The 11,525-nt window shown below is 36.3% G+C and overlaps 1 protein-coding gene across 1 annotated transcript; it reads left to right on the top strand.

Moving 5' to 3' along the window:
• The first annotated feature begins 86 nt into the window (after positions 1–86).
• Positions 87–10,629, top strand: LOC137410374 (uncharacterized). Its single transcript, XM_068095801.1, has 9 exons — positions 87–122; positions 598–681; positions 1,788–1,931; positions 2,884–3,027; positions 3,379–3,462; positions 5,527–5,670; positions 6,269–6,412; positions 8,945–9,088; positions 10,486–10,629. Exons 1-9 carry the CDS (start codon positions 87–89, stop codon positions 10,627–10,629), a joined length of 1,068 nt encoding a protein of 355 aa, XP_067951902.1.
• Positions 10,630–11,525: the final 896 nt, after the last annotated feature.

Below are 11,525 nucleotides of genomic sequence, written 5' to 3'. Positions count from 1 at the left end.
CATTCAGTAGTACTAATGACACAGAGGCAGTGGTAGAGACTGCAGAAGAGGAAGTAAATGCAAAAGTTACCACGGTGACTCAAAAAATGGAGGCTGATGGTGAAACAACTGCTTCTGATCAGGTGAGTCAATTATTTCAAAGTCTACGACTGAAGCTTATGCATTAAAACTTTAGCATTACACTAATTTAGTTCTCAGACTTGTCTAGCATTACAGGTGTTATAGCATAACATTATTGTAGTATTGATTATATTTGATACGTTATTTGATTATATTTGATATATTGATTAATTATTATAGCTTGTATTATAGCATTACCAGTATTGTATCATTATAAGTGTAATGTAAACTACATGTGTATAATAATATATACCACATTTTGCAGCATTCAAAGTTTTGTAATGTATAGGACTGCAGGTCGAAGATCATTTCAAATATGTATACAAACATAATCTTCCCAGTTATATTTAAGGGTGATTAGACAATGTCACTAGACAATGTAAAGATTTTGCTTTCCACACCAAAATGAAAAGGTAATTAGTTTACAGAACTATCAACATGATTCTCAGCCCATGTAACTGTTGAAATATGTTTCAGAAAAAATATGTTGAGATCTGTCAAAAGACTGTAAAGTCTGAGGTGCTTGGAACTTCAGTGGCTAAAACTGACACAACTGCAGCGGTGAGTTTTAATGTGAACAGAACAACAAGCAGTAAGTTTTACCTCTATAAAGATTATTCATAATGCAACATGAGTCAATAAATCCTGCCGGCACGGTTGATTCTGAAAAGATGTATATTGTATTTATCACAGCCTATTTAAGACGAATTAGATTGACCCAAGGATTGTGAGTTTTGTTAAGTTGAGAATAAAGTGCCTTTAGACTGATACTATTTCTAGAATTTTTTTAGTGGGTGAATGGCACTTTATAACATTAACAAAAATATATCAAAGAAGTCAATGCGCTAGTTTATAAAAATATAACTAAAATGTGTGCATTTGTGCCTGCATTGTTGCAAATGCTTAATTGTGGCACCATCGTGTGTGCATGCATGTGGGCGTGTGTATGTGTGTGTATGTGCACGATCGTATGTGTGTGTGCACGATCGTATGCGTGTGTGCGCGAGTGCGTGTGTGTATCTGTGTGTGTTTGGTTAAAAAATGCATGACTGAGTTTTGTTCATAAGTACAATACCAAAAATATTTTTTTCAGTTCGGTTAAAGCTTAGTTTCTTTTATCATACTCTTGAAATTACCTAAAGGTTTTAATTTTATACTCTACTTTTTCTGTTTGTAATCTTATGAGTTATCTAAAAATATACACTTTTGGAGTCTAACTCACTCAATCGATCAGATAAACTTTGTGAATTAAACTAACTCATGTAGGAAAGATCCCTGTCAGAGGTTTTCTCCCTTTTTTAAAACTATTTTGTGGGTCTGCATTAAAGTGAAAATAACTTGTTGTGACTTGCATTTAGGTTCTGTATAAATAGTTGTAATCATAACAATCCTCACACATTATCCATATCTCAGGTTTATTATGGCAGCGAATATATTTCATGTTTGGTTACTAACACAGTCCATGATGTTGATTCACAAAAGTCTTTGTCTGTATTTTAAAGCACCAGTGAAGCACCAATCTTTACACTATTTCCATATCTCAAGTTGATTATGGCAGTATATAAACTTTTATGTGTTGTAACTAACAGTATTTCATGAGCATTCTTAAGTACTGGTCAAAAGCACTATTTTATTTATTTCTATTTTCAAGCACAAAGATTTTTTAGGTCAAGGTCACAAATGAGTGCTCACCCAGCAATAATATTGACACAGAGGTAATGCTGGAGCCTACAGAAGAAGAGGAAATAGCAAATGTTAACCTGGTGACTCAAGAAACAGAGAATGATGGTACTCCAACTGCTTCTCATCAGGTCAGTCAATTATTTTGAAGTCTCCTACTTGAGCATATGCATGAAAGCCCTCACACTTCATTAAACTAATTCTCAAACATATTTACCATTACAGATATGGTATCATTACAAATATTGTACCATTATAAGTATTGTACCATTATAGGTTTTGTAAATATAAAATTATTGAGGCTCTACTCATGTGGCAAAATCATGAGTATTGTAGGATTGCATGTATCATTGCATTAGAAGTGCTGCTGAATAGAAGAATTGTTGCATTAAAATGATTGCAGCATTACAAGTATTGTAGCACTATAAATGTTGTAGAATTGCAAATACCATAACATTGCAGGTATTGTAGGGTTACAAGAGTTTTAGCATTAGAAGTATTGCAGCAATGCAAGTTCTGTAGAAATACAAGTACAGTAGCTTGGAAGATTTGTAGCTTTACAGATAAAGTGCAACACCAGTACTTCAGCAATGCATGCATTGTTGGCAATAAAATTATTGTAATATTACATTTATTTTAGAATTAACTGTATTTTGATGCTACAAGTTCTGTAGTTTGACAAGTGTTTAGGTGCATTACATTTTGCAGTGTTGCATTAACTAGTGCATAACAAGTACTGCAGCACTACATGTTTTATTGCATTACAAGTACTGCACCCTTAGATTGTTTATAGCAATACAAGGAGTGTTTTACAAATATTGCATTACTACATGTGCTGTAGTATTATAAATGTGCTACCATGACAAATATCACTGCATTAAAATTTTGTAGTGTTACATGCAATTTAGGACTTTGCGCATAGAAGCATTTTAACTATGTTTAAAAATAAAACTTTCCCAGTTTTGTCTGAACACAGCCAATTTTGGCGTAGTGCTAAGTTTTTGTGTGTATTCTAAAATACTGATGAAAAGCACTACATAAAAATTGTAGTAGTTCTATTTCAAAGTGTAATAATTGTTTTAGCTTGACCTCCCAGAAGAGTGCCCATACAGTAGCACTAATGACACTGAAGCAATACTGAAGACTACGACAAAAGAAAAAAATACAAAAGTTACCATGGTGACTCTAGAAATAGAAGTTGGTGGTACTCCAACTGCTTCTGATCAGGTCAGCCAATTATTGACGGTATAATACTGACACTTTAACACTTCATTATTTATTTTCACCCGAGTCTAGCATTACAGGTATCATAGTATTACAAGTATTGTGGCATTACCAGTGTTTTATTATTACAAATATTGCTGCATTAAAATTTGGGAGCATTAGATTTTATGTAGGGCTTTAGGTAGAGGAGCACTTTGAGTCTGTATACAAGTAGAACCTTCCCAGTTATATTCAGGAGGTGTTGTCGTTAAGCTATGTAGAGTTTTGGCTTTTTTCACCAAAATAGGAAGGTAATTAGTTCACAGACATTTCATCATGATTGACAGCACGTGTAGCTGCTGAAACATGTTTCAGGAAAAGGATGTTGAGGTCTGTCAACAAAGTGTCAAATCTGATCTGCTTGGAACTCCAGTGGCTGAAACTGACACAACTACAGAGGTGAGTTTCAATGTAAACAGTTTATAGTCCAATACACATAACGTGACACGCAAGAAAATACAAAAGCGACTCGCCATATTAATTACGATGCACCTGTCTTGATCATGCTAAAAATGGCAACTCTTTTTACATCGGAACTTTTGCTGCTAAAAATAATTGTTATCATTAAAAAATTAACGATTTGTAGCCAACCTGTTTGAACAATAAAGAACCAACAAATAGCCCAATTTAGACAGTTTCATCGTATGTACTATGTTAAATTGCGCTAGTACTTTTATTGTGTGTTGTTATACATGTCTTGGACTAAACAGATCTCAAAAGATGCTAAAATTGCGATTGCTAATAATTTGTTCTACCAATGAAGAGTGTTTCGTCGACGATTTCGGTATGCATGCACAGCTCTGATAATTCTGTGAATTTCAGCTAAATAATTCTATGTTTTTCGTTCATTTTGTGACTTCAGTCAGAACCAACAAAAAAATTTTTACGTGTGACCGTACCTTAAGACTGCATTTAGCTCTCGAAGTGATTGTGAGTTTTTTGAAAACATGAATATTTATTTTTATGACATCTTATTTAATACTGTATTTTACTCACTCAATAATTGTGAGTTTTTCACGTTGAGAATAAAGCATTTTCAGACTGATGCTATTGCTAGCACTTTCTACTTAGGGAATGAATAATACGTTATAACATTAACAAAGGTATATCAAAATTTCCATTAGTCAAATCTTGAAAGTTTTTATTGAGCTCTGCTAGTTTGCGCGTAGTTGCAAATGTTTACATGATCGTGTGTGTATTTGTGTGCGCATGTTCATGTATGTGTGTGTATGATTGTGTGAGTATTTGTAAATGAAAGCGTGTGTGCATGTAAATGTGGTGTGCTTGCTTTAGGGTGCGTGTGTGTGCGTGCTGGTGTGTAGGTGTGAGGGTGTGTGCGCGTGCAAGAATGTATGCAAATACAGTATGTATGCGGGTGTGTGTGGGTGCGTGTGTGCGTGCCTGCGTGTGTGTGGGTGTGTGTGTACGTATGTGTGTGTGGGTGTGCATATGTGTGTGTGTACAGGTGGGTGTGCATATGTGTGTGTGTACAGGTGTGTGCACGGAGGTGTGTGCTGGTGTGCACGGGTGTGTATGCGAGTGTGTGTGCGATTGTATATGCAAGTGTATATGGGGGTGTATGCTTTAGTGTGTTTGGGTGTGATGGCGTGTTGGTGTGTTCTTGGGTGTGTTAGTGTTTTTTGCCACGTTCGTGCATTTGTGCATTGGTGTGTATTGGTGGGAATGTTGGTGTGTGTGTGCTTGTGTTGATGTGTGTTTGGGTGTGTGTTGGTGCGTGTTGGTGTGTGTCGGTGCATGTCTGAGGGTGTTGGTGCGTGTTAGTGTGTGTTTGTGTTGCATGTTGGTGTTGTGTGTTCATGTGTATTGGTATGTTTCAGTGTGTGTGTGTGGGTTTTGGAGTGTGTATGTGTTTTGGTGTGTGTTCTGGTGTGTGTTTTGATGTGTGTTTTGATGTGTGCATGCATGCGTGTGTGAAGAGTATGTGTGTGCGTGCGCGTGTGCGTGTGTGTGTCTGTGCGTGTGTGTCCGTGTCTGTGTGATTTGGTATGTTTGTGTGTTGATTTATGCATGTATGTGTGTATATCCTCGCACCTGTTACAGTAGAGGTGATAAATTTTTTTGAGCTTTTAATGTACACCTTTAAGACCTTGCTCAAACCAATCAGATAAACTTTGTGAACTAAACTGGCTTGCATAGAAAAGATCCCTATCAAAGGTCTACAGTTTTTACTTTTAGAAGCTATTTTGTTGATCCGCATTTAAGAAAAAATATGTTGTTGTAACTTGCATGATTATTCTGCATGAATAGTTGTAACCATAATATTCCTCACACATTGTTCATATAGGAGGTTTGTTATAACAGCGGATATGTTTTCATGATTTGTCACTAACACTATCACTGACAATGTTGTACTAAAATATTCATGGCTATTCTAAAGTACTGGTGAAACGCATTACATAAATGTTGTAGCAGTACTATCTCAAAATCTAACAACTGTTTTAGATCCAGCTCACAAAAGAGTGCCAATCCAGTAGTGCTAATGACACAGAAGCACTGCCAGAAGCTACAACAAAAAAGAAAAATGCAAAAGTTAACATGGTGACTCAAGAAGTAGAGGCTGGTGATACTCCAGCTGCTTCTGATCAGGTCAGCCAACTATTTCCAAATCTGCTACTGTAGCATTAAAACTGTAGCACTCTACTAATTTAGTTCTCAAATATATTTAACATTACAAGTACTGTACCATCACAAGTATTGTAGCATTACATGGGTTTTACCATTATAAGTATTGCACCATTGCAAGTGTGGTACCATTAAAAGCGTTGTACAATTTAAATTATTGAGGCCCTAATAGTCTTGTAGGATTACAAGTGGATTGCATTAGAAGTATTATAGCATTACAAGTTCTGTAGAAATGCAAGTACTGTAGCTTAGAAGATGTGTAGCTTTACAGATAAAGTGCACCACCAGTATTTTAGCAATGCACAGATTGTTGGTGATGAAATTATTGTTATATTACAGCTATTATTGCATTATTTGTTTTGAGAGACTACAAGTTCTGTAGTTTGACAAGCATTTTGGTGCAATACATTTTGCAGTGTAGCGTGACCCGTAGGATGACAAGTATTGCAGTACTATATGTTTTATAGCCTTACAAGTATTATGCAATACTTGTAATGTTACAACAATAATAGTGCTGCAACATTACAAGTATCTATATTTTAATATGTAACAATGTTTTTAGTTTGATCTCTCACAAGAGTGCGTATCCACTTGTACAAATGAAACGGAAGCTGTGTTCAACACTATAACAAAGGAAGACAACACAAAAGTTACCATGGTGACTCCAGAAATAAAGGTTGATGACGCTCCAACTACTTCTAATCAGGTCTGCCAATTATTGATGGTGTAATACTCTAACGCATAACTATTTCCAGCCGAGTCTAGCAATAGAGGTATTATAGTGTTACAAGTATTGTAGCATTATTAATATATATTTAAATTATTACAAGTATTGCTGCATTAAAATTTGCTAGTATTAGATTTCAATCAGGACTTCAAGTAGAGGAGCATTTTGAGTCTGTATACAAATAGAACCTTCTCAGTTATATTCAGGAGTGGTTGTTGTTAAGCTACTTAGAGCTTTTGCTTTCTTTACCAAAATGGGAAGATAATTAGTTTACAAAATTATCAACATCATCGACAGCCCATATAACTGTTGAAACATGTTTCAGGAAAAAGATGTTGAAGTCTGTCAACAAAATAATAATTCTGATGTGCTCAGAACTGCAGTGGCTGAAACTGACACAGCTGCAGTGATAAGTTGCGACGTAAATCGAACTGAACAACAAGTAGTGGATTTTAACTCAATAAATAGAATTCTTAAAACAACATGAGCCAATAACTCCTACTGACACTATTGATACTGAAAATAATTATGTATATTGATTCTAAATATTTTATTTTAGAGGGTATTTACCTCACGCAGTGATTGTGGGTTTTTCAATTTAAGAATCAAGCATTTTTAAATCAATGTTTTGCTAGTGCTCTTTAGTTAGCGGATGAACTGTATAATAATTGTATAATATTAATATAAATATATAAAAAGTAGGCATTATGCTAATTTTGAGGCAAGCATTTACATACATGTGTCTATGCAGGGCAGTATCCACCTGTTTGAAAATAGTACTGCGAGGAGAGTGCAAGAGGGGTACCGAATGCCCTCTTGGTGAGGAGGGAGGGGAGACTGGGGGTTCTCTCCCAAAAATTTTTTTAGTATAACTAGTCAAAATGGTGCAAATCTAACACACTTGGCTCCTGATGGGGCACATGTTCTAACAGCAAATTTTACATTATAATCCAGTTTTCTAAATATATAACTGTTTGTTGAGATTGTCTTTAACAACATTTATTAAAAATATAATGTGAATGAGAGCTGATAAAGGGGTTGGCCACAGCTAGCATGAGGTAGAATTATCACCGGGTACAATGCTGAATGGTGTAGGAGACGAGTAGTCTTTTATGAAATAAATTAATTAAATAATATTGTAAAGTTAAAAAGTAAAATTAATAGAGCACCATGTTAAAAATAATGTACTTATACTATAGTTTAAAATACTGAGCAAGTAGTAGTAGATTTAAGTTTGAGCTATGCATGTTACATGCATAGCTCAAACTTAAACTTATTTCTATGAACAAAATCTTTTCTACATAAGCATTCATTTACATACCTACTAGTACAAAAAATACAACCATGTACAATTGACTCTGTATGAAATGCTTGGAAGCATTCCTTTCGGTAGAGTCCAACGCTATAACAATGCTGTGCGAGCTACCATAACGATCGTTTTACTCTGTACAATTATTCCAAGTATAATAAAAGACTAAAAAGTTTACATCACTTCTATCATCTGAATTATTGTTATTCTAATCACACCAAAAATCACTTACAATTGGAGAATCAAATAATATTTTATTTTACCGTTTTGAAAGTCGAGCCGATGTTGACTGGTATTTTCAGCTTTTATTCTTTTCCAAGGAGGCGCGATTTCTTTAGCACAAAGCAACGCCTTTCAGATAATCGTTTCATATCTTAATTTATCGACTAATATCTTGTTGATGATATTTAAAACTTACTAGTGTTCATATCCTTTGTTTAAAGTTACAAGACAGCAGCTTTATAAGTGTCTACCGAAAGCGACATACATGTAAATGCCGTTTCCCCACGCCACCGATAAACGACATTATGGTCATTTACCCAGCCAAAGTGTTAAAATCAAGCAAAAATGACGTGAATTCTGGGATTTTGAGCCTCAAAAAATGGTACTGAAATGGCAGTAGCTGCAGTATAGGAGGATACGGCCCTGTGTGTATGTGCATGTGTTTATGTTTGTAATATGTCATGTAAAGTTTATTTCTAAATATATTGGCAAACAATATTTATTCCAGTTCTGTTAACGCTTAATTTTTTTATCATACTCTTGATGAAAACTAAATATTTTGATTTCCCTTTGTTTTTGCAGCTTGTATTCTTATGTGTTATCAAAAGTAATAAACCTTTAGATTCTAACTCACTTAATTTTTTCAGATAACCTTTGTGAACTAAAATGCCTCATGTAGAGAAGATAAGTGTCAGAGGTTTTCATCTTTTACGTTTAGAGAACAGTTTGTTGGTCTGTATTAAAGTAAAAATAACTTGTTGTGACTTACATTTAGATTTTCTATAAATAGTAGCCATAACATTCCTTACACATTGTCCATATCTCAAGTTGATTATGACAGAAAATATGCTTTTATGTTTGCTATGTGACAGTCACTGACTCCCTCAAACAAAGTTTTGGATTGGTATTCTAAAGTACTGATGAAAAGCATCACTTGAAAATTGAAGTAGTTCAATTTCAATGTGTAAAATCTTTTTTAGCTTGACCTCTTAGAAGAGTCTTCATCTAGTAGCACTAACAACACTGAAGCTGTGCTAGAGACTACAATAGAAGATGTAAATACGAAGGTTACCATGGTAACTCTAGAAATAGAGGTTGATGGTACTCCAAATGCTTCTGATCAGGTTGGTCAACTATTTCAAAATCTGCTACTGTAGCATTAAAACTTTAGCAATCCACTAATTTAGTTCTCAAACATATCTATCAGAAAAAGTACCGTACCATCACAAGTATTGTAGCATTACATGGGTTTTATCATTATAAGTATTGCACCATTGCAAGTGTGGTACCATTAAAAGTGTTGTATAATTTAAATTATTGAGGCCCTAACAGTCTTGTAGAATTACAAGTATTGTAGGATTACATGAACCAATACGTTGCAAGTGTTGTGGAAAGAACAATTGTTGCATCAAAAGAATTGTAGAACTAAACGTGGTGTAGCATTGTAAATAAGTATTGTACCATTATAAGTATTGTACCATTATAACTATTGTACTATTATAAGTATTGTACTATTATAAGTATTGTACCATTATAAGTGTTGTACCATTATAAGTATTGTACCATTATAATGTAAGTATTGTACGATTATAAGTATTGTACTATTGTATGTATTGTATTATTATAAGGGTTGTACGATTATAATTATTGTACTATTATAAGTATTGTACCATTATGAGTATTGTACCATTATAAGTATTGTACCAGTATAAGTATTGTACCATTATAAGTATTGTATCATTATAAGTATTGTAGTATTATAAGTATTGTACCATTATAAGTATTGTACTATTATAAGTATTGTACCATTATAAATATTGTGCCATTATAAGTATTGTACTGTTATAAGTATTGTACCAGTATAAGTATTGTACTATTATAAGTATTGTACTGTTATAAGTATTGTACTAATATAAGTATTGTACCATTGTAAGAATTGTACTATTATAAGTATTGTAGCAGTATAAGTATTGTACTATTATAAGTATGGTACCATTATAAGTATTGTACTATTATAAGTATTGTACCAGTATAAGTATTGTACTATTATAAGTATTGTACTATTATTGTGGAATGTGATTCACTGTTAACTGAGCCTAGGGCTGAGCTAAGCCGAGCCGGGCTGTGCTCAGTCAGGCAGAATAACGAGGTCAGAGTTTAGCCAAGCCAAGCCAAAGCCGTGCCGAGTCAAGACCGAGCAGGGCCGAGCTGTGCCGGGCCCAGCCAAGTACAACGGAGGCACAGCTTACTAGCTATATAAGCTCGAGCATTTGCGTAGAAGAGCAGAGCTGTTCTAGGCCTGTTCATTGCCTGTTACTTGAGCATTATTGTACAACTTTTGAACTAAGCAGAAAATATATGTATAAGCTCATGCATCAAGTTTTATACTAGTAGAGAAAAAGTGAAGGTCGCACAAAACCTTTACACCGGTGGCAGCAGTGGGATCGCTGACGATCCCAAGAACTCCACCACGGGACTTGCATCGGGATCACTGAACACTGGGAGAATCACTGGACTCTAGATAAACTGGGATTCCTGTAAAACGGCAACACTGCTTCTACTGGAAGAACTTCTTGACAACAGGAAGAAACCCAAAGAGAGCTGTGGAAAGCCCTGCGGTATCGGACCCAGTAGAAGCACTGCTCCAGGAGCAGAAACCTACTAAAGGCTCCAACAGGACTTGCCTGAGGAGGCCGCGAGCTTTTACCGGAAGAACTTCCTACAGGAAGAAACCCAGATAGGAGCCGACAGCCACGGACACAGTAGAGGCACTGCTCTGGGAAGAGAGCAGAAACCTACTGAAAGCCAGACATGGCCAATAGGAGAGCAAAAAGTGCTGATCCGGGACCCGATCAACTAGTCGAGCCAGTAGAACGGGTACTACTGATGTCAAGGGCTCAGGAACCGGCACTACGTTTTAGGACTCCCCAGTTCATTGGAAAGGGAGATGTGGAGTACTTCATTGGTCGCTTCACGGAGGTAGCTGACGCCAACCAATAGACGAAAGGAGCAACCCTATTGCACCTCCGGGAAGCACTGGACAAACAGGCTGAAGACTGCAAACGGGCCGGGGACCAGGAGGCCAATTTCAATGCCCTTCAGGCAAGATTCAGGCTATCTGCCAGGCAGGGGCTAAGCCAGCTTAACGCCTTTAGGCAAGAGGAAAGGATGGCACTTCAGGAGCATGCTATGGCGGTCGAGAGGCTGGTACGCATTGCGTACGGCTATGCTATAGTATGGCTATGGAGACCTTCTGCAACTCACTAAAGGATCCTGCTTTGCAGCGACATCTGTTGGCCGTACATACGACAACGGTGGCTGAGGCTGTACGGGCCAGGAACGACTACCTCCGGATCCAAAGAGGCGAGCTACACCTAAGGAGGTGAGAACCACCTTCCTGGACCATATGGTCGGAAGCCTGCCTTAAAGGCGAAAGAAAGGAAGGCAGAAAAGAAGGCTTCCAGGCCTCCTGGAAGATGTATTGGAAGACACCACTAGGGCGCAAGCCCTCAGCCAACCTCACTCTATCAGCTATTTCCTCCCAGGAAGAGTGGAGGGGCG

Source organism: Watersipora subatra, unplaced genomic scaffold, assembly GCF_963576615.1.
Source record: "Watersipora subatra unplaced genomic scaffold, tzWatSuba1.1 SCAFFOLD_266, whole genome shotgun sequence".
In the NCBI taxonomy this organism is placed as follows: domain Eukaryota; kingdom Metazoa; phylum Bryozoa; class Gymnolaemata; order Cheilostomatida; family Watersiporidae; genus Watersipora; species Watersipora subatra.
This window is presented reverse-complemented; position numbering and strand designations above follow the sequence as displayed.